This window comes from Oncorhynchus clarkii, chromosome 2, assembly GCF_045791955.1.
Source record: "Oncorhynchus clarkii lewisi isolate Uvic-CL-2024 chromosome 2, UVic_Ocla_1.0, whole genome shotgun sequence".
NCBI lineage: Eukaryota > Metazoa > Chordata > Actinopteri > Salmoniformes > Salmonidae > Oncorhynchus > Oncorhynchus clarkii.
The window spans coordinates 27,311,367-27,334,947 of record NC_092148.1 but is presented as its reverse complement, the minus strand read 5'-3'; the positions used below and the strand labels follow the sequence as shown (position 1 = coordinate 27,334,947).

Here is a 23,581-nt window from a genome sequence, read left to right as displayed (position 1 = left end):
AAACAATGATATAGGATAGTCGTAAATGTGTGCACTAAACCAGAGCAGGCAGTCAACCAGGGTAATTTAAAATAATATATTGGGATTGGGGCTCGTTAAATACATTGCATGTGAACAGACTTCACACATATCTAATGTGCACTTATTGTAGAAGTTGACTGTATTCTCTTGCACTGTTTTCTTTGTACGCAGATATAAAGTATAGGCAAATACTGCATGTGGCCTCATCAGGTTTGAATTTAGCAAAATCATCACAAAATGATGACTAGTGGAAAATATGTGACAGATAAAAGTCTACGGTATGAGCTTTTTGCCTTTGAATTACGGGGGATAGCTCAATTTAAAGTCTGCTTGAAACAGAACCAGAAATATGGAGCACAGCTGCAGGAAAACACAGGAGACAAGTGGGGACATCATCACAGAACAAGGCTTGGATAGTCCAGTTAAAAGCCAGATAGTATCAGGAATGGATTTCGTGAGAAAGTTCAAGTTTTGCCTCCGTTCCTCTTCTCACCCTCTAATCTGCATTAAACAGACCTTTCAGCATGTAATGAGTAATGTACTGGGAAGCCTCCAAATCACGGAAAGCTGATACTGGATTAACATGGGGTAATCACCTCTCCCATACACTCTCCATTTCTCTCTCACACTCTCTCTCTCTCTCTCTCGCTCACTCTCTCTCTCTCTTCTTTCTCTGTGCCCTTGACGTTTAATCACTGGCAGAATTAATGTAGGGTGATTGTAAAAGCTAGCGTTGGCACGATCAACAGCGCTATAAAAGTGTTTATGCACAAGTTATTGTTCCATGTTTGGTTGTGCTGCTTACACTTGCATAACTTTTGTATTGGTTTGGTTTCAGGGACATAACAAAGTGGTGATGTCTGTTTCTTGCATGTGGGATGGAGAGCTTTTTTATGTGTGTGTCCATTTGAAATGATCCATGGTTAGTTGTGTGTGAAGACGTTTCACAGCATTGTTGCGAGTGGGATCAATTCAATGTTTTGAAGGAAGAGGCGAGACTCTAACTCACAATTGAAAACTCAATGCTTTATTGATTTAATTTGAGTTAGAATCGTGACGTTTCGACCGTCAATGCCCTTCATCAGAAAGAAGGGATCAATTCAATCAAATGATTGATGAAGTGGGTCAATAACATGTGTGGTAATCATGCAATGTTTTCCAGTGGAGATAGAGAGGTATTAGATGTTATTAAATGTACTACACAAGGTTTAGCTAAAGCTACTTACCATCATCAGCTATTGGAAAGGTGGCAGTTTTATCAGATATAATGTCAGTTTTGCTTATGCGCCTCTAGAGCACAATAAACATTTATGCACTCTGATTCGCAAAATGCAAAATAATGATATAGACTACGATGATGACTGCAGTTTTCCGTTAATCTACTCCGGTGTAATAAAGTGTCAGAGTTCTGGCGTGATATTCAGCAGACACGTTTCCCGCCTTCTTTCCAGAGGCAGGGAGTTACGTACATGACCACACCTGCATCTGATGAGATAGATTCCAAGTCTCCTTGCAGCTCTCAGTCAATGTTGTTCTGTAATACAGTATGTGACTCACATAAACAGGATACGTTTCCCCAGAAGGGATAGCAGGAATCTTTTCTCAATGTTTTGTTATACTCCCCCCTTGGTTGCTATTCCTTCTTCCTGGGCTGTGCTACTTCTCATAGAATAGAAATGTGTCCTTGTGTAATATGACCGTGTATTTATAATATATGACATAATACACGTTTTTTGACTCATTTGCTGTAACACCCCGCTAATTTCCTTTGCATATTCAATTCTGGGCATTGTGCTGCAGTATTTTATGTTAGAAAGAATTGGTTTGTAGAATCTCCTCTTCATATTTCCTAGAAAACATTTGGTTTATTTGTCAGGGTGAGAAAGAAAGTTTTTGTAGACGAAGAAACAACAGAGCAGGAAGGCCGTTCACGGCTAAGGTGAAACCAACTGTGAAATAGGTGTAGAACTTTAGATTACAGCAACTCTGCAGTAGTGATATTGAGCTGGCCAGAGTGAAAGAACAGAAACAAACCAAATAAAAAGAGTAAGAGCTCAACACTCAGCACAGACAGGTGTTGGTTTGGGGGTGTAATGAAAGGAGTGAATGGGAAAAGTAGTTTTCAGTTAAGGGTGGTTTCTTCACCGCTGAAAATACCATTTATCTTGCCAGGCGCTTACATTTGTTTTGAAGAAACAATACAAACTCTATTTCCTCTGTAGAGTAATCAGGATTGTGAGATATTGATTCCTTCTTACCGATCTGCAGGCTGGAAAATTGCTTTGTAGTCCCGGACTGAGAATGACACATGGGTTTCAGCCCGGAGTCCCTCAAGCATCACAACCCATTTCAATCCCCCTCCCCCCCTCTAAAAGTCAATTATTCTATCAATACCAGTAATGGAAATGTAGGTTTCAAATGCACTTGCGTATAAGCATACGGCTTTATCTGTTTTTGCTTTGGATGATAAATGATAGCGGAGGAGCGCTGCGTGATTTGAAAAAAGAACAAAGGGCGGAGACTATTTGCAGATTTTTATTTGATTTACGCAAATCTCGTAACAGCTAATGGATTCTGTAAATTGTATTCCCATAAGGATAGCAGCTGAACCACCAAAGAGGAGAATACAGTGGGGATAAGGACCACCCTGGTGGTGCGCCCTTGCAAATGCCACCTGATGTAAACGCGCAATACAGACTATATGGTTATTGCAATGGTTGCGATCAGTTAGCACCCGGTGCTTTTTAACCTCTGCCCCTAACAGTAGCTTTATATGGCGAGCGCTTTCTTGACGGTTTCTCCCATGATAACATTTCACTCCCCTGGGTAGCGGCCAGAGAGCTCTCTCAGTAGGAATGCAGAGATAAACTGTGGAGCTAAAGCCAATTCTTTATGGGGATGCTCTGTGCCAGCAGCCTGCCTTGGCAAAGTATTGTCAATACTCGTTCACTTATTTTGTAGTGCTTTCTCTCGTCTCAAGATTTGCAGTGAGCCCTCTCCAAAGTAGAATATTCACAAAATGGATTTAGAAAAAGAAAGTGAAAAAGTTGACAAGAAATCATACTGTACTGTATGTGTTACAGTGCATTCAAGGGTCTATGTAGCCCCATAGTCTATGATACACAGGTTGATTTATAGTGGCTCAACCAATGAACCCTCGAGTTCAAAGTCTTTCATAAGAAGGAAACGTGATTCTGTTGCATTATTAGTTGCTCTTAAAGTGGGCCAATATGAATAAGAAAAGGTGACAATATATCAATCTTAAACTGTTCATTCTGTGTATTACCCAACTGCTCTTTCTCACACCCCAGGTAGAGGCATCTGTCCATTGTGGGGATGTGTGCGTGAGGTTCAGGTCTGCACGGTACCAGGTTTCACTGCTAAACCAGAAACAGCTGGGGAGTCACGCAAGCAGTTTGCACCTGCAACACTGATTGTTCCCTAATGTTAAGCACACGTGCCATGTACGGTCCCCGGGAAAGATTTAGCAGAGGAAATATTTTTCTCACCGAGACAAGATTAACCCAGTGCATTTACGAGACTGACAATCTTTCAAGACTACATCATCGTTTAGATTGTTAGCCTAGGGCGGCTAGAGGGCTGAACGTGCCTATCGTAGGAGATGGTTTGTGGTCTTTTGCCACACCCTACTTCGAGCTGGGATTCTGTGAACATTTATACTTCCCTTCCGCTGTTATGTGAAAAGTTTATGATATGTATTTATGTCTTCCTCCACAGTTATCCCCCTGAGACTCTGAAACATCCTCTGATTTGTACACAAACTACAATATCTAGAGCTCAGTAGTATTACAAACTTCCAAAGATATAATTCATTGCATTCACATAAAAAAAATGACCATATCACTTCAAGCCAGTGCCGGCCCTAACCTTTTGGGGGCCATAGGCGAGAATCTGTTGGGAGGCCCCTCCACCTCGTGGGCAAAAGTAGTTTTACAATTAGATTTAGTTTTAAAGTTCATTTCCTGCAATTCTACACATTTTGCCATGAGGCGGAGAGAAAAATGTGCAGTTTTACAGATAATTTCCTGCAATTACATATATTTTGCCATGGGGTGGAAAGAAATTTGTGCCATTTTGAAGCTAATTGAAATCCATGTCTTAAACATTGCTACGTTAATATTATTTCAGTATTCCTCTATTATGATAAAAAAAATATATCTATCTCGCATAGTTCATTAGTACACCCTTGTGGTTGAATATATGTGTACCTATTGTAGGTCCTAGGATACAACAATTAATAATGTTGAACTAACAAATGCCATCAAGGGATACCTTAACATGTACAACAACAAACACCTTGTGAAACAGCTGTGAAAACCAATATTTTAAGATTTAAATATATAAACTCTGATCTTTTTTTGGTACAGTTGTGTCATTCATTTATTTTCACCAGATGTCCTGGAACACCCACGTGGCAGTCATAGACTGAAATACTGAATTCTGGTGTGTGGAATAGAGAGGAGGTGGGTGCTGTGTGGAATAGAGAGGAGGTGGGTGCTGTGTGGAATAGAGAGGAGGTGGGTGCTGTGTGGAATAGAGAGGAGGTGGGTGCTGTGTGGAATAGAGAGGAGGTGGGTGCTGTGTGGAATAGAGAAGAGGTGGGTGCTGTGTGGAATAGAGAGGAGGTGGGTGCTGTGTGGAATAGAGAGGGGGTGGGTGCTGTGTGGAATAGAGAGGGGGTGGGTGCTGTGTGGAATAGAGAGGAGGTGGGTGCTGTGTGGAATAGAGAGGGGGTGGGTGCTGTGTGGAATAGAGAGGAGGTGGGTGCTGTGTGGAATAGAGAGGAGGTGGGTGCTGTGTGGAATAGAGAGGAGGTGGGTGCTGTGTGGAATAGAGAGGAGGTGGGTGCTGTGTGGAATAGAGAGGAGGTGGGTGCTGTGTGGAATAGAGAGGGGGTGGGTGCTGTGTGGAATAGAGAGGAGGTGGGTGCTGTGTGGAATAGAGAGGGGGTGGGTGCTGTGTGGAATAGAGAGGAGGTGGGTGCTGTGTGGAATAGAGAGGAGGTGGGTGCTGTGTGGAATAGAGAGGAGGTGGGTGCTGTGTGGAATAGAGAGGAGGTGGGTGCTGTGTGGAATAGAGAGGAGGTGGGTGCTGTGTGGAATAGAGAGGAGGTGGGTGCTGTGTGGAATAGAGAGGGGGTGGGTGCTGTGTGGAATAGAGAGGAGGTGGGTGCTGTGTGGAATAGAGAGGGGGTGGGTGCTGTGTGGAATAGAGAGGAGGTGGGTGCTGTGTGGAATAGAGAGGAGGTGGGTGCTGTGTGGAATAGAGAGGAGGTGGGTGCTGTGTGGAATAGAGAGGGGGTGGGTGCTGTGTGGAATAGAGAGGAGGTGGGTGCTGTGTGGAATAGAGAGGAGGTGGGTGCTGTGTGGAATAGAGAGGAGGTGGGTGCTGTGTGGAATAGAGAGGAGGTGGGTGCTGTGTGGAATAGAGAGGAGGTGGGTGCTGTGTGGAATAGAGAGGGGGTGGGTGCTGTGTGGAATAGAGAGGAGGTGGGTGCTGTGTGGAATAGAGAGGGGGTGGGTGCTGTGTGGAATAGAGAGGGGGTGGGTGCTGTGTGGAATAGAGAGGGGGTGGGTGCTGTGTGGAATAGAGAGGGTGTGAGGGTGTGATGAAGCAAGAAAACTTTCTGAACAGATAATGACAACAACAGTAGCCGTAGATGTAATGAAAAGTTGGAGGGTGGTTGGTAAGGGAGGACATCAGGTGGATCCACGTTTGGGTGTTAGGCGGAACCGCTAGGTCCTGGAGAACAGGAGCAGAGTAAAGGGAACAGGGTAGGAGACACACATAAACAAGCAAACACACAGGTTACATTTAATGTGATGGATGAGTGCAGTGTTATAAATGGCAGAAATGTAATTTTAAACAGTTTTTGAAGGTATAACCTACTTCAAGCTGGTCCCCCTCAAGCTGGTCCCCCTCCGACTCAGAGCACAGAGAATCAGACTGATATAAACTCAATGGCTCTGTTGGGTGAGACACCTCCTGAGTATCGATAATCGATAGTTCTATAGTCATTTGGAGAGGTAAATTAAGGAGGTACATTTTTTATAAGCTTTCTCAAATGTCAACCAAAGCTTAACAGACTTTGTCTCATGGGCTTCACCAAAGTGTAGGGCGTCAGGGCTTTCAGTGGTCGACCGTCCAACCACTCCAACTGGAGAAGATCGTTGGCTTCCACCGAGGTAATTCTAGGAAGACAAAGAGAAAAAATCTGCGTCAGGTTATTTTGTGTGCAAATGCAAATAGTTATTATCTGAGATTTTTATATTCACCTTAACAGATGGTGACCCAAGCTAGGAGCGAAAGAGCAGCAGGGTTTCCCAGGTCTCGTCTTCCTTTCGCCCTTCTTCCGAACCAAGTCATTTGCCTCCACATCTCAGCTCGTGCCTGAAGGTGGTCCTCGAAAGCGTTCTGATCTGGTTCGACAACTTCCACCACATCAGGTGTATTTTCAGTGATCTGAAAGTACATTATACAAAAATAGCAATAGACAATCACAAATTTTAAAGACTAAATTATATGCAATAATTGTATATACAGTACTATTGCATTGTTTACCTCAGTCAACAGCTGCCGCTCCCGTCCATACATCAGGCGATCGGCGAGTACTCTGTGGAAGCCTGGACGCTGCTGTTGTGTCCAAAGAGAATTACCTTCAGGTTGTCCTCCCACCATTCCTGGTACCGTCAAGGGATTTGCCCATGGCAGTCTTGAGGGTCTGTTTGGTCCATTCATCCAAAACCTGGAGAAGGGGGTAGGAAAGGGATATCTATTGACAATGTGAGATATTGAAATATGTCTTATGTACCATAAAATGTCAATAAAAAAACAGAATATAACCAATAACATCCATACCTTGTTTCACTCAAGATGGCCCCAGGAGAACTGTGGGTGTTGATGATGTCCATCATCACCTTGAGGTGGCTTCGCCAGTCTCGTTCTTGATTGGTATCATACAATCATCAAAGCTGGGACCGAGAGACTGAAAAACAGCTTCTATCTCAAGGCCATCAGACTGTTAAACAGCCACCACTAACACTGAGTGGCTGCTGCCAACACACTGACACTGACTCAACTCCAGCCACTTTAATAATGGGAATTGATGGGAAATGATGTAAATATATCACTAGCCACTTTAAACAATGCTACCTTATATAAATGTTACTTACCCTACATTATTCATCTCATACGCATACGTATATACTGTACTCTATATCATCGACGGTATCCTTATGTAATACATGTATCACTAGCCACTTTATACTATACTATGCCACTTTGTTTACATACTCATCTCATTTGTACATACTGTACCCGATACCATCTACTGTATCTTGCCTATGCTGCTCTGTACCATCACTCATTCATATATCCTTATGTACATATTCTTTATCCCCTTACACTGTGTACAAGACAGTAGTTTTGGAATTGTTAGTTAGATTACTTGTTATTACTGCATTGTCGGAACTAGAAGCACAAGCATTTCGCTACACTCGCATTAACATCTGCTAACCATGTGTATGTGACAAATAAAATTTGATTTGATTTGATTTGACAAAACTAAAATCTATTTTTGGTTCCAAGCACCCCTTTTAATAGGTTACAGAAGGGAATTTGGAGTAAAGCACATTCTCTCCTGTTACTGACCTGACCTTAATGAATATTGCTTCCACCCACTTGGTGAAGTGATCGGTCGCTGTCAGACAACAGCTGTTGCCATTCCTGGATTTTGTGAAGGGTCCTATGAGGTCCACCCCTAACATTTAAAGTGTTAGAGAGGTCATTTTATTCTTACCTGTATCTGTGTCATGCAGTATGCAGATGTTCATATTTGTAAGAATACTAACACACACACACACACACACACACACACACACACACACACACACACACACACACACACACACACACACACACACACACACACACACACACACACACACACACACACACACACACACATTCTATAATTATTAAAGCAAGCAAGCATTACAAAACAACTTATCAAGGCAAAAATTGTATTGTTACACTTACTGATCATGGTGAAACAACTTTGATGGGCTTGTCGTGTCTCTGACTTCTTTAATGAGATGACATGCTATTTTCAAATTGATTACCTAACGTGTAATTGATTATGTGATTGAATTAAACCATGCAACAATTAAACCATTAATAACCTGGGGCACCACAGAAGCATTAGTTTATATAGAGTGGCTATCTCCCGAATCCTCTCCTAAAGATCTGAAGATCTTTTATATCAATAGCAGTCAATTAGTCATTAATTATTCTTTACCAAATATCAGTCTCATCTGAACGTCATAAAATTCTTGGTTATCTGCACAACCCCAGCCTTTGCTTATGAGTCATCCGTACACAAATTGGCTCAATTATTTATTTACGAACTAATTAAACAATTACAGAATAAACAATCATAATAACATTATACAGTAAATACCGTCCCTACTGGACTAAACAAAAACAGTTTGGTTATAACACAATAGATTCAGAGAGAAGAGAAGGGTTTTTTGGAAAGAAGACTAAGGACCATGGGTCTCTATCAGACCTGGGAAGCTATTCCCACATAAATACATATGTCACTAACGATCGCTCATTCGGAAAAGCAATGCATTGTATTTACGTGAAGCTGGCTTCGATAGTTGAGCTGGTGATGTGAGGCACTGGTTTGCCCATTCAATGTCACCCTCGTCCTTTGAGGAATCTTCAGTTTCATCATGTGAGAGGTTCACGTGGTCTGAGAGGTTCATCTCACTCTGGAGATGCTTCCTCGTCGGTCAGTGTTCTCGTACTGGATTTGTGCATATGTTCAGCTGCAGTCTAATATATGCTAGTTTAGTATGTGCTTCTTCTTTAGGTGATCAATAGTTCAGAGTTCATCAAGGAGGCTTTTATTCAATAGTGGAAAATGTGTTTGTTCATCATTTCCAACCAATGTCTATTCACTTGTGTGTGGCTACTGAATTAGTTTATATGTTTACTTTAGTTTACTTTATATGGAAGGTCAATTCTCTCATTTTAAAGGTTAACATCACATTACATCATTTCGCTAATAGTTTCATCTTTACTCATTAATTTTATACAAGAATTAGATGCAAGCCTTGTAACTGAGGAACCTGTATAAACAGAGTTAGGGTAATGTGGCTGTATTTTCTTTCATGAGGTCACAAACATGAAACAAAACGGACCGGGTTGTAGCGGGCTTCTCCACCAACCGTATACACATTCTCCAAAATAAGAATATTGTTAAAATGTAGTAGAATTTGGCGGGAGAGTTCCTTTGTTCTACTGTGACCCTCTCTCTCCCATATTGCATGGTCAGGAAGACAAGAGTCTCTGCATGGAATTTAGGACGTGGTTGTAAAGTTGTAAAACTGCTAACAGGAGAGGGGGGTTGTTCACATCTCTGCTAGCCAATTCACTGAAAGGGCTAGCGTCATGACAGGCTTCAACTCTGGCACCACAGTCTTCACCCTCTCAAACTTCTGGCAGGCTAGGCAGGTACTTACCTTTTAGCACAAAGTCACAAATTGAAACGCTGTGTGCTCTCTGATATGACATTCATTGAAACCACAATAATTTCATATATAATAGAATGTGATTGATAAACAAAAGGTTATTTCACTTGCCCAGATGTCTGTCTGTCTGTCTGTCTGGATGTGTTTGTCTAGCAAAGACACCTAGTTAAGTGCAGTTGTAATAAAGTTTATAATTCATAATTGCTTATACCTATCCATTTGATTGATCAGGGTTAATTATAGCTAGATACCTCTTGCGCCTCTTGTCGAGATCAGTAGTGCCTTCATTGTGCTTTGCCTGGTTGGAAAGATAAAATAAAATCTCTTTGAGGGATGCCATTGAAATGCAAACTACATACAAACAGAATACTACAATAGGAGGGGCACTCTTTGGCAGGGGGACACTATTTGGCATGACAGGCCTCCTGGAAGTCAGTGCCTCTGGACACCCTAGGCCCTTCGTGCCCAGTTGGTAATTCAGCCATGATTACTACAAGTTTAGATAGCTGGGTAGACTAACTTACCAACCTAAAAAAATATGAGCTAACATGGGCTAATGAAACGGTCACTGAGTTTATCAAGAAGTGTATAGGATATGTTATACCCACTGTGACTATTAAAACCTACCCTAACCAGAAACCATGGATAGATGACAGCATCTGCATGAAACCAAAGGCACGAACCACCACATTTAACCATGGCAAGGTGACGGGGAATGTGGCAGAATACTAAACAGAGTACACGATCACTCCACAAGGCAATCAAACAGGCAAAATGTCAATATCGGGACAAAGTGGAGTCACAATTCAGCGGCTCAGACACAAGACGCATGTGCCAGGGTTTACAAACAATCACGGACCACAAAAGGAAAACCAGCCACGTCGCCGAGACAGAAGTCTTGCTGCCAGACAAGCTAAACACGTTCTTTGCCCGCTTTGAGGATAACACAGTGCCAACGACGCGGCCCGCTACCAAGGACTGTGGGCTCTCCTTCTCTATGGCCGACGTGAGTAAGACAATTAAACGTGTTAACCCCCGCAAGGCTGCCGGCCCAGACGGCATCCCTAGACCCGTCCTCAGAGCATGCGCAGACCAGCTGGCTGGTGTGTTTACGGACATATTCAATCAATCCCTATCCCAGTATGCTGTCCCCACATGCTTCAAGATGGCCACCATTGTTCCGGTACCCAATAATGCAAAGGTAACTGAACTAAATGACTATTGCCCCGTAGCACTCACTTCTGTCATCATGAAGTGCTTTGAGATACCTCAGGAGGCTGAAGAAATTTGGCTTGTCACCTAAAACCTTCACAAACTTTTACAGTTGCACAATTGAGAGGATCCTGTCGGGCTGTATCACCGCCTGGTACGGAAACTGCACCGCCCACAAACGCAGGGCTCTCCAGAGGGTGGTTCGGTCTGCACAGCGCATCATCTGGGGCAAACTACCTGCCCTCCAGGACACCTACAGCACCCAATGTCACAGGAAGGCCAAAAAGATAACCAAGGACAACAACCACCCAAGCCACTGCATGTTCACCCCTCCATCATCCAAAAGGCGAGGTCAGAACAGGTACATCGAAGCTGGAAGCGAGAGACTGAAAACAGCTTCTGTCTCAAGGCCATCAGACTGTTAAACAGCCATCACTAGCACAGAGAGGCTGCTGCCTATATACAGACTTGAAATCATTGGCCACTTTAATAAATGGAACACTAGCCACTTTAACAATGTTTACATATCTTGCATTACTAATCTTGTATGTAGAGACTGTATTCTATACTATCTATTTCATCTTAGCCTATGCCCCTCTGACATTGCTCATCCATATATTTAGACATTCTTATTACATTCATTACTTAGATGTGTGTGTATTAGGTTTTTGTTTCGGGAATTGTTAGATTTTACTTGTTAGATATTGCTGCACTGTCGGAACTAGAAGCACAAGCATTTCGCCACACTCGCAATAACATCTGCTAACCATGTGTATGTGACCAATAACATCTGCTAACCATGTGTATGTGACCAATAACATCTGCTAACCATGTGTATGTGACCAATAACATCTGCTAACCATGTGTATGTGACCAATAACATCTGCTAACCATGTGTATGTGACCAATAACATCTGCTAACTATGTGTATGTGGCCAATAACATCTGCTAACCATGTGTATGTGACCAATAACATCTGCTAACCATGTGTATGTGACCAATAACATCTGCTAACCATGTGTATGTGACCAATAACATCTGCTAACCATGTGTATGTGACCAATAACATCTGCTAACCATGTGTATGTGACCAATAACATCTGCTAACCATGTGTATGTGACCAATAACATCTGCTAACCATGTGTATGTGACCAATAACATCTGCTAACCATGTGTATGTGACCAATAACATCTGCTAACCATGTGTATGTGACCAATAACATCTGCTAACCATGTGTATGTGACCAATAACATCTGCTAACCATGTGTATGTGACCAATAACATCTGCTAACCATGTGTATGTGACCAATAACGTTTGATTTGATTTGACTGTCGGTAAGAAGAGGAAAACTGCTTGATGCACCACTAAACTTAGAAATGGTGTTTTCCTCAACAGTAAGGGGGTCGGGGGCCTAGGCCAGAGTCGCCTAAGCAAGGGTTTCCCAAACTCGGTCCTAGGGCCCCGTAAGGGTGCACGTTTTGGTTTCTGCCCTAGCTCTACATAGCTGATTCAAATAACCCTCTCACCATCAAGCTTTGATTTATTTGAATCGGATGTGTAGTGCTAGGGCAAAAACCAATGCGTGCACCCAGAGGGGGCCCCAGAACCGAGTTTGGAAAACCCTTGCTTAGGCGACCGCCTATGTATCTTACAGTATGCCAAGGGCCGGCACTGCTTCAAGCAGTGTAGGCATGTGTGTAAAACCCTTGAATTCATTGATATTAAAGTGTTCACCATTATTATACTCTGTGTTTGCAGGTGAGCCATGCATTTCTCATTTCAGGGCATTGATTTGGAAAAGAGGAATTCAAATGCAATGTAGGTTTTTCTTTCATTATTATGAATATTGTTCTTGTTTGATATTCATGGTATAATATTATGCAAAGATAAATTGTTTCATCTTAGATTTCATTGAACAAGGTCATGAGAGAATAATTCCCAGTGGGGTGTTGCCAGAGAGAGAGGTTTGATAGATTGATCGATTAGAAATCGGGTTATGGAAGAATTTAGCAAAACACTATCGAACCACAGCAACTTGACCTACAGTACACAGATTAAATGTGATGTATATTCGACTGTATACACCTTATTATTGTGGTGAGTTTGGCTCAAGACCTGTGAAGACATTATATTTTAGTAGTAGATGGATTCATTCAAATAAGATGTGTGTGTGTGTGGGGGGGGGGGGGGGGTGCAGTTAAATGTATTCAACCCCTATTTAAGAGTTGTTTCATAGCGTTCAAAGTTACTTTTTTAGGTGTTAGGGCTTTTATATCATGTCACGCTTGACAGTACTACAGATAAGGACAATTTGATGGAGCTCAGATGTGCTTTGTTCTGAGGCAAGGGGTGGGTGTGGCAGGGGTTAAGGGGTAAGGTGTTACATTTTCATCTGAGCAGGTCGAGGACAGTGTGAGGCAGCCAGGTGGCTCTGGGGAGCAGAGGAGACACCCTAGATCAATATTTCATCCTAACAGATCTTGATGGTGTGAGAGGGGTCAGCGGTGAAGAGGGGTCAGCGGTGAAGAGGGGTCAGCGGTGAAGACCGATGGGAACGTTCTAAAGTACCACTCATACTGGAGAAAATACAATCTGAGACAAGAAGCAGAAAGCCGAGGGATAGATAAGTGGAACGAGAGGCGCAACGGGGAAAAAGAGCAGAGAGAGAGGGGGAGGAAGAATGGGTTATAAGGAGAGAGGAGAAATAGAGAGGGAGAGATAGAATTGTACTTGTGCTTGCTCTGTGTTCGTCGAAAGTAGTCCATTCAGGTTCTCTCCCCTCTCTCTCTCTCTCTCTCTCTCTCTCTCTCTCACTCTCTCGCTAACCACTTACATTTTAATCATTTAGCACTCTTAGTTAGCGTTACTGACAGTAAGTGCCTGCATCAAGGGGAACAACAGCATAAAACTTAAATCCTTTTATAGAATCCAAAACCCCTTAAAACCCCTTAAAAAGCAGCAATATCCACAGGAGCAATGTGCATAATGAACCCCCACTCCAGCCTTCAGTGTGGTATATTGAATAAGAAGCCCAATTGAAGAGCTCAATAGTGCTACTGCCCCTTTGCATAGTAATGATAAACACACACACACACATGTACAGTACACACACAAATTCCACTGAGATCCACTAGACCTATTTTCCTCTATACATGGTGAAGAAACACACGTGAATCCCTTTCAGTTTGGGATGCTTCAACCCTAAGGAGGAGAGATAAACAAGTGCAACAATAGAAAGAAAACAGACTGTTCCCTGGGGCTTTTTGAGCCAAGTTAACACTTAGAAGAAGGTCAAATTGATCTGCAGTAACGGACTCATAATCCTATTAGAATATTAAATTGAATCAAGATTCTATGAGTTTCATTCTATTCACGGTCACTGTGAATTTTCCTATCCAGTAACTCACTCAAGTACACTATGGGGAAATTCTTCTCGTCTCTCTCTCTTCTCTCTCATTCTCCCACTCTCTCCTCCTGTTGCAAACAAATCCATATCACACCAAACATATTCACTTCTCACAGTATATGATTACGAAAAAGAACTCAAAGTTTAACAGTTGTACTAAGACGGGGGGAAATTGATTGATCTTTCTCTATCTCAGTCTTTCAGCATCTTCAGGGGATACATCCACCAGTAGTGCACTCAGTTCACAGCAGACACTCTGCTCTTCACCCCTCAGACATCATTGCTTCCTCTCTTCCCCTCTCAACTTCCTCTCATGTGAGGGTCTGCGTTTTTATTAACACCTGGGAAGCTTGTTGTTTCTCATTATAAGTTATGAGCGTCCCCCGCATTTGACTTGCAAATGTTTTGGTGTGGCAACAATCTATAGCGGCATGTCTGCTGATAACTAACTGACTGGCCTAGGCAGCGAGGTAATTGGGAAACGCATAGGAGGGAGGATTCATTTTGACAGGTCATTCATCCCACTTTAGTTAATGGTAAGCGTGCGTGGCGGCCGTGAATGGAACATTCAGACCACACTGTGGGGGCTAGCTCAGTGTGTTGACCAGTCATTCATTCATTCATTCTCTCTCTCTCTCTCTCTCTCTCTCTCTCTCTGTGTAACTGGGCAGCATTTGAGCTGCTGGCCACAATCTTTTACTAAATGTATAAGAACACAAAATACTATAATTTTGATTATAATTGTGACACTTTGCAAAAAGGCTCATCTATGGATTCATTTGACCTCATGTTTTATGCAGTGATGTGTGGGCCTCGTATGGGCATATAGAAAATATCATGTTGATAAATTAACAAAAATAGTGCTCAGTGTTGTGTTTGTCCAGTTTATCACAGTTAGGAATTGAAAGTCACCCACCCACACACAGCCACCGCGTCTCATCACTGTCTAGTCTTGTTGCATTATCTTCTGCTCTGAGTGAACCGGTCTCACGTCCGACGTGATGAACTGTATGACAGACAGGCTGCTGTCGGCTGTCAGATAGTATCCATTAAACAGCCTGGTTATTTCTCTATCGTCAGGGGTGATGGTCCCCCGACATCTCCCCAACACATCAGCATGAATCACAGAGGACACGTGAATGAAAGGAGACACTCGCTCGGACGGAGAGAATAAAATAGGGAAAACTACATGTACGTGGGCTTTGATAGCAGGCATGTGACTTAGCATAAAGATGTGTGTGTGGATGGGGAGATATCTCAATTGAAGCCGGCTCCCAGCAGGAGGTTCTCTGTGGAGTATGTGGCGCAGTGGGTGGCTGATGAGAGAGTGTGGTGGAGGAATAATGTGCTGCTAGGAATGCAGCTGTGCTGGCTAAGGCCCTGTTCACACTCAAGTGTGAGCTGATTTACAACACATTTGTTTAAACGGTTGTGATACAACAGAGATAAACGGTTGTGATACAACCAAAATAATTACTCAAGCGCTGTGGAGAAACCGTAAAAAAAAAAATTGCAGACAAACTCTATCAGGTTGTATCACCATCGTGTCAAATACGTTGTACATCAGTTGTACAACCGGAGTGTGTACGGGGCCTTAGACCGCAGCTGAGTGGTGGAGGACTGTGTAATGGACAGATTTTATACAGTAAATGGAGAAGAGAGTTCTGTGAACGTTATGTGATGAGGCTATGTGAACATTTACTGAATATACACCGAAACACACCAAGGTTACTTGTGTGAGGTACTTCCCTAGTAACTTTGGTGTGTCGTGTATTATTCTAAGTCTACATAGCCTAATATTAATTTGACACTGATTGTGATGGTATTTCTGACACTCAAGCCCAGTGCGTGTTTTAAGTCGAAGGTCATCCTTTTTCCGTGGCACAGATGTTTCTCACACTCAATACGTTTCCAGTCCTCCATATTAGCCTATTTCCCAGCAGGCTGTAGCTAATGTATCTGTACTGAAGCTTTCCCTGCCAGGGACCTGTGCCAGGTTCATGTGTCATCTTCTCTCCGAAACTTGGGTGAGATTTACAATGGAAGAATGTTGCATAACACACCTGTTTCTTCAATTCACCCACAGTTTTGCTCTAGTCACAAACTTGTGCAAACATTTTATGATTGCGTTAATCCAATTATGTTCTTGTAGAAAGTTCCCTTTTAATAGTATAGTTATAGACCTATAGATCTAGATCTATATACAGGTGGGATACTTAGCAATAAACCAATGCGTGCGTAACTGTGGAGCACAACCGGCAGGGTTGGCTTAAAATCAAAGGATTGTTGACAACATCAAAACTATATTTCCTCTCCATATCTTTATTGAAAACATATTGTCACTTATTGTTACTCGTTGTACACTCAAATACATCGCTACAGTAGTTGGTTAGCTAGCAAGCAAATTTTTGCAGCTTCTTGTCATTGTTGTTAGCTATCTGACAGTCCAGAATCAAAACAACACACAGACATCTGCTGTGGACATTCATCGTTTTTGTGACATTGTCAGCTAACCCGTCTATGTACACTATCGTTCAAAAGTTTGGGGTCACTTAGAAATGTCCTTGTTTTTGAAAGAAAATGATTTTTTTTGTTCATTTAAATAACATCAAATTGATCAGAAATACAGTGTAGACATTGTTGATGTTGTAAATGACCATTGTAGCTGGAAACGTCTGATTTTGAATGGAATATCAACATAGGCGTACAGAGGCCCATTATCAGCAACCATCACTCTTGTGTTCTAATGGCACGTTGTGTTAGCTAATCCAAGTTTATCATTTTAATTGATCATTAGAAAACCCTTTTGCAATTATGTTGAACACAGCTAAAAACCGTTGTGCTGATTAAAGAAGCAATAAAACTGGCCTTCTTTAGACTAGTTGAGTATCTAGAGCATCAGCATTTGTGGGTTCAATTACAGGCTCAAAATGGCCAGAAAAAAAGAACTTTCTTCTGAAACTCGTCAGTCTATTCTTGTTCTGAGAAATGAAGGCTATTCCATGTGAGAAATTGCCAAGAAACTGAAGATCTGGTACAATCCTGTGTACTATTCCCTTCACTGAACAGCGCAAACTGGCTCTAACCAGAATAGAAAGAGGAGTGGGAGGCCCCGGTGCACAACTGAGCAAGAGGACAAGTACATTAGAGCGTCTAGTTTGAGAAACAGACGCCTCACAAGTCCTCAACTGGCAGCTTCATCAAATAGTACCTGCAAAACACCAGTCTCAACGTCAACAGTGAAGAGGTGACTCCGGGATGCTGGCCTTCTAGGCAGAGTTCCTCCGGCCAGTGTCTGTGTTTTTTTGCCCATCTTAATCTTTTCTTTTTATTGGCCAGTCTGAGATATGGCTTTTTCTCTTCAACTCTGCCTAGACGGCCAGAATCCCAGAGTTGCCTTTTCACTGTTGACATTGAGACTAGTGTCTCAACGTCTAACCCCCGAAGAAGTTCTAAAGCAGGGCTCATCAACTATATTCAGCCGCAGGCCAATCTTTTCTTGAGCGGATGGTCAGGGGGGCGGGAACATAATTACAAATAATTTGTAGACAGCTAATTGGCCTCAAGAAGCCCAAACAGATATAATATTTGACTAGAACATAATAATTTTAAACCTTGCTTTGTATGCGATCACATATATCTCTACTGTGCGTGGGAATACTTTGGAACAGATTCCCAAAATTAAAATCACTTGGAGCTGATGATTTGCTGGTGTTTTTACAGTCTTTTGTGTTCAGCAGTAGAAGAAAAGAAAAAATCCATTTAAAAATAAAAATCACCTGCCTGAGTTAGGGAACCCTGCTCTAAAGAAAATCATTTTCTCTTTCCACCACACCAAAGGATGTAAGGTGGTTGATTTAGAGGTCCGCTCTAACACTGTATCTCACTTAGATTCTATACTCTTCTCTCTCCCCCCAGATGGATCCAGTTCAGAAAGCTGTTATGCATCACACGTTTGGAGTTCATCCCTTGACGAAAAGAAGACACGTCTCGTGCAGCGTGTGCCAACTGAGATTCAACTCACAGGTGAGGGAGCTTCTGGAGATCACACGGGTCCAAATGCCCTCGATGAACCTGTGTTGTGTTGAGTCGTATTAGACTGAATAACAAAGCACGACGGTCCACTCCTACTTGTTCAACCCATATTTACAGGATCCCAGCAGATGTTGATGAGGTCATACTTCCAACAAAGTCTTGCTTGAAACATAAGACATAACGGGCTCATGGATCTTCAAAAGTATATGTCATTTGTTATTAAAGGGGACACATTACATCCTTATATAAGATGTCAGTTGTGAAATAGCATACGATGTTGCTTGTCTCATATGGGGATGTGTCCTGAATAATATATCCAGCACAACATCTTTGCAATCTAGGGCAACTTTCTTGTAAAGACGTTAAAGTTGGAGTAAGCAACTGTTATCTTGCAATACATGACAGCAGTTGTTGTTAATAATAAACAAAGTCGTTCTGAAATAACCCTCATTACTAAAATGCATGGAATCTAACTGTTCAATTTCCTTGTTCTTACCATCAAATCACATTTCCTACAATTGAAAACACATTTTTGAGCCAGGGGTAGTTAATTCAGTAGCATTACAAAATGGCATCGTCATACTTCCTCCAATAAAGAAGCTAGCTATCTATTCAGGGCCCCAATGTGCTAGTGATTACTCAATGCGACGGTTAATATTTATTCTACATTGAGGTCTAGCTCAGGATAATCATCATCCATCCCAGCCATCAATCACAACTCCTGAGCAAACAGATAAAGATGATGTTTACCTATCAAATCTCCGTGGTGCCGAGATAGGGAGAAGAAATTTCAGTTTGATGTCACTTGGACATCAAAAATACTTTATCATCTTTGCAGATTGACTATATAGGAGTTTAAATTGGATGGAGAAACCTGGTGGACTTGGAGGTTGTTTGGGTGGTGGATGGTGCGTGTAGCTTAACTTACTTTAGTGAAGAACAGAATACCTGGACTTTTGAGTGGTGAAAAACAACTAAAATACATACTATATTATTTAATTAAAGGGGTCTTTCCATTGTACCATATTATTGGGATATTCCCACCCAGTTTTCCTCTGCACTAAGTCAAAAGTGCCTCAATAAACTGACACAGCTCTCAAATGTCTTGGTCAAACAGTAAAACAATTTTTACCTTAAGAGTCATTCTTTAGAGGAGAATGTCAACCTGAGGAGAGAACTACTGATGTTCTGATTGGTGACCGGTAAAACACAAGCCACAAACACTCACTACCACCAAACCAGTCTCACGCTGTGGAGAACTTCACACGGATTCTCTCCACCTCTTGTTTTGCTGTTGACAGACCATGTCAGTCTATAAAAAGGGCCTGAAGTATCTGATTTTCTTCTTCTTCAACTTGCTGCCCTGGATCGATTGAATGCATCGTTATGAGTGTCTCCATCTACCAAAGTGAATAGCAGTATTGCAGATGAAGCAGTTCCAGCTCTAAACCTGAGTCATCATCATGGTGTTTGGCTTCCTGGGTTAGTGTTGGAGCTGTTGTGACAAGGTAGGGGTGGTATACAGAAGATAGCCCTATTTTGTAAAAGACCGAGTCCATATTATGGCAAGAACAGCTCAAATAAGCAAAAATAAACCACAGTCCATCATTACTTTAAGACATGAAGGTTAGTCAATCCTGAAAATTTCAAGAACTTTAAACGTTTCTTGAAGTGCAGTCGCAAAAACCATCAAGCGCTATGATGAAACTGTCTCTCATGAGGACCGCCACAGGAAAGGAAGACCCAGAGATAAGTTCAATAGTTATCAGCCTCAGAAATTGCAGCCCAAATAAATGGTTCACAGAGTTCAAGTAACAGACACATCTCTAGCTGGGGCGGCAGGGTAGCCAGGTGGTTAGAGTGTTGGACTAGTAACCAAAAGGTTGCAAGTTCAAATCCCCAAGCTGACAAGGTACAAATCTGCCACTGAACAGGCAGTTAACCCACTGTTCCTAGGCTGTCATTGAAAATAAGAATTTGTTCTTAACTGACTTGCCAAGTTAAATAAAGGTAAAAAAATCAAACATTTAAATGTTCAGAGGAAACTGTGCGAATCAGACCTTCATGGTCAAATTACTGCAAAGAAATCACTACTAAAGGACACCAAGAAGAAGAGACTTTCTTGGGCCAAGAAACACAAGTAATGGACATTTGACCATTCCTTTGGTCTGATGAATCCAAATTTGAGATTTTTGGTTCCAGTTTTGATGTCTTTACTACAATGTAGAAAATAGTAAAAACAAAGAAAAACCCTTGAATGAGTAGGTGTGTCCAAACTTATGTCTGATACTGTATATATAGAAATAATTCCAATGCAAGTCATTGGAGAGTGAGGCCTGCTACAGCATTCTCCTTCTTTCTCTCCCTCTCTCACAAGCACACATAACTCTGTTATGCCTTTGTTTGGACTTCTTTGTCTAGATTGGAATCTTTTTCCTTACACATGGTTTTATTGATCTAATTACACCGCCAGCAAGATATTTCCATACAGCCACCCATATACAGTAACATAGTGACTATAACCCAACCAAAAAATGTCACATTTTAAGCATGATTTAAAGAATGCACAGAACATTAAATACCACGTGGGAATTAATTTTAATTTTCTGTGCATTGATTGACTGACTAAATGGCTATTTGCCAGTCTTTTTCCATGAGATGTCTTTCTCACTTATAGACCATCCAAAAACGAATTACCTCCTTCCCCACCTTAATCAGGTCTGTGTCAAACCGCAAGTATCATTAAGGCAATTTTTCAACATCATTGCTCTAATGAAAGATGAATTATGGTCTTGATTGCACTAAACACTCATCCATATCACTTGTGTCTTCTGGCAAAAAAAATCTACTGATGGCTTGGATACCTGGAGTATGATATAAGGAAGCAATATATTGGAGTAAAGATAACATAGACATTAACCAGATTTCCATCCGACCTTTTTATGCGTGTAAAGGACATGTCGAATTAAACATGTCATGACAGGCCTGATGGAAACATTGATGAAACTGATGGCACATTTTGTCGGTAAACTTTCCAAATGTCAAACTTAGAAAATACGCTCGACAAAGTGGGATATTTTTGTTTCTGTAAAATATATAATGCGGTGGAAATGCATTTATGTGCACATATTGATAGAATAAACATCATATCGAAGTAAATTTTAAGTCACGCGATGATATTGTGTGTTCTTTCCACTACGACTCGTTACAGCAGGCTGTATATTAGGCTACAGATGAAATAAGTGATGATGAACTTTACAGGGTGGTAAAAGTGCAAGTTGATGAGCTTGATGCTTCTTTCCAATAAATATCTAGCGTCTTATTTTGATGGCATGATAATCGATGCTTGGCTGCCGTTTGAAAAACAAAAATAATCTTGCTCTCATCGTGTAGGTAGCCTACCCGCACCGCACGTGCCAAGACCAAAGATTCGCTATAAAACGCAACATTTATTCTGACAAAACGATCACTAGAGTTGAAAATGCGATGGAAATCCATGTAATTTATATTTTACTGCAATAGTATAACAAAATATGTTTATATGTACAACGTCATCGTGCACAGATATTTGGTGGGAAAATATCTTAATTCAGATTTTAGAATATTCGCATGAAAATCTGTTGCCAATTGGATGGAAAACTAGCTAGTGCCATGCTTGGCTTTTTTTTGGTTCCTTGCAGCAGAGGATTAGTATTGTATGCATTTTCCAATGCCAATAATTGTATATGACCTCCACAGACTAAATCAATTTAGGTTGAGTGCAGAGAAAAGGAGTTTTATCTGGAAATTTCCATTTTGTTGATTTGCTCTAATTGGCATGGAGAAAGCTCATTTTCTCCTAAAAATTGCAAACAGCAAGTAAGAATTCTTTGTCTCAATGGTTTTGATTGAAACTTCCCTCGTAGCCCATACAGACGCTAACAATGCCCTACTGGGGATGAGGTTGGCACAAAAGGCAATACCATTTTTCCTAATACCTTCCTTTCCTGCCACGGGCAAAGTCAGCCAGGAAGTATGTGCATGTGATCCAGTCCACGAGTCCGGGTAAATCCGTTGTGAAGGTGAATCTTGGACAAATCGTGTCTGGACTCTAAATTCAAACAGCTACATAAATAATACATCAGACTATCACAGATTCACCCATCACATGGCCATTGATACTATACTGAGATGTGAGATAAAGAAAAAAAAATCACATAACAGGCAAAGGAGCATGGATAACATTGTAAATATAATTGGACTAAACTCTGCAGCGCATGGTCTTTGTTATATTGTCATGGATGTTCTTTTGATGCTGAACCCCTTTAAAGTTTGTGTTTAATCAGCACTATAAAAGGCAATGCTTTGTGATGCCTGCTCACTGTGTTGTATATTTCATGGGTCACTGATTTGAGTTCGTTTTTGGTCATAATTTGGCCTGGTTTAAATTGAGCCTGCTATTTGTTCTTCTCACAGAGCCAAGCCGTAGCCCACTACAAAGGAACAAAACATGCCAAGAAGCTGAAATCTCTGGAAGCTACCAAATGTAAGCTCAAAGGTACAGTGGTCACCAAGGAAACCACCAACCAGGAAGTCCCTAAGAGCATCAACCCTCCAGCAATGTGCTACAGCTCTGGCAGGAAAGGTTGGTAATTTCCCTTTACTTTCCTTCCGTATCTGCTGTTTTTACCAATCCCCATCCACTCTCTCTGTGTGTCACTCTTCTTTGTCACATCCATCCAACAAATTTCAAAAGGTGCCGAGTCTCCCGAAATACCTGACCAGGTCCCTTTGGTGTAAAGGTTGCAAAAGCAAACTGTGGGAGAACAGAAACGGTGTGCTGATAGTTCTCTTTCTCCACATCCATTTGTTTTCACCTGGAAAACATTACTGTAAATGTTGTATACAGTGGGGAGAACAAGTATTTGATACACTGCCGATTTTGCAGGTTTTCCTACTTACAAAGCATGTAGAGGTCTGTAATTTTTATCATAGGTACACTTCAACTGTGAGAGGTGGAATCTAAAACAAAAATCCAGAAAATCACATTGTATGATTTTTAAGTCATTAATTTGATTTTATTGCATGACATAAGTATTTGATACATCAGAAAAGCAGAACTTAATATTTGGTACAGAAACCTTTGTTTGCAATTTTGTTTGCAATTACAGAGATCATACGTTTCCTGTAGTTCTTGACCAGGTTTGCACACACTGCAGCAGGGATTTTGTCCCACTCCTCCATACAGACCTTCTCCAGATCCTTCAGGTTTCGGGGCTGTCGCTGGGCAATACGGACTTTCAGTTCCCTCCAAAGATTTTCTATTGGGTTCAGGTCTGGAGACTGGCTACGGAGCCACTACTTAGTT

General features: G+C 41.6%; 1 protein-coding gene across 1 annotated transcript in view; it reads left to right on the top strand.

The window, feature by feature from the left end:
- Nucleotides 1–23,581, top strand: part of LOC139380615 (zinc finger protein 385D-like) — a 41,291-nt gene that overhangs the window by 6,457 nt on the left and 11,253 nt on the right. The window contains exons 3-4 of the mRNA XM_071123501.1: nucleotides 18,118–18,225; nucleotides 22,690–22,858. Coding sequence (XP_070979602.1) covers nucleotides 18,118–18,225; nucleotides 22,690–22,858 — 277 coding nt within the window. The remainder of the gene's footprint in view (nucleotides 1–18,117; nucleotides 18,226–22,689; nucleotides 22,859–23,581) is intronic.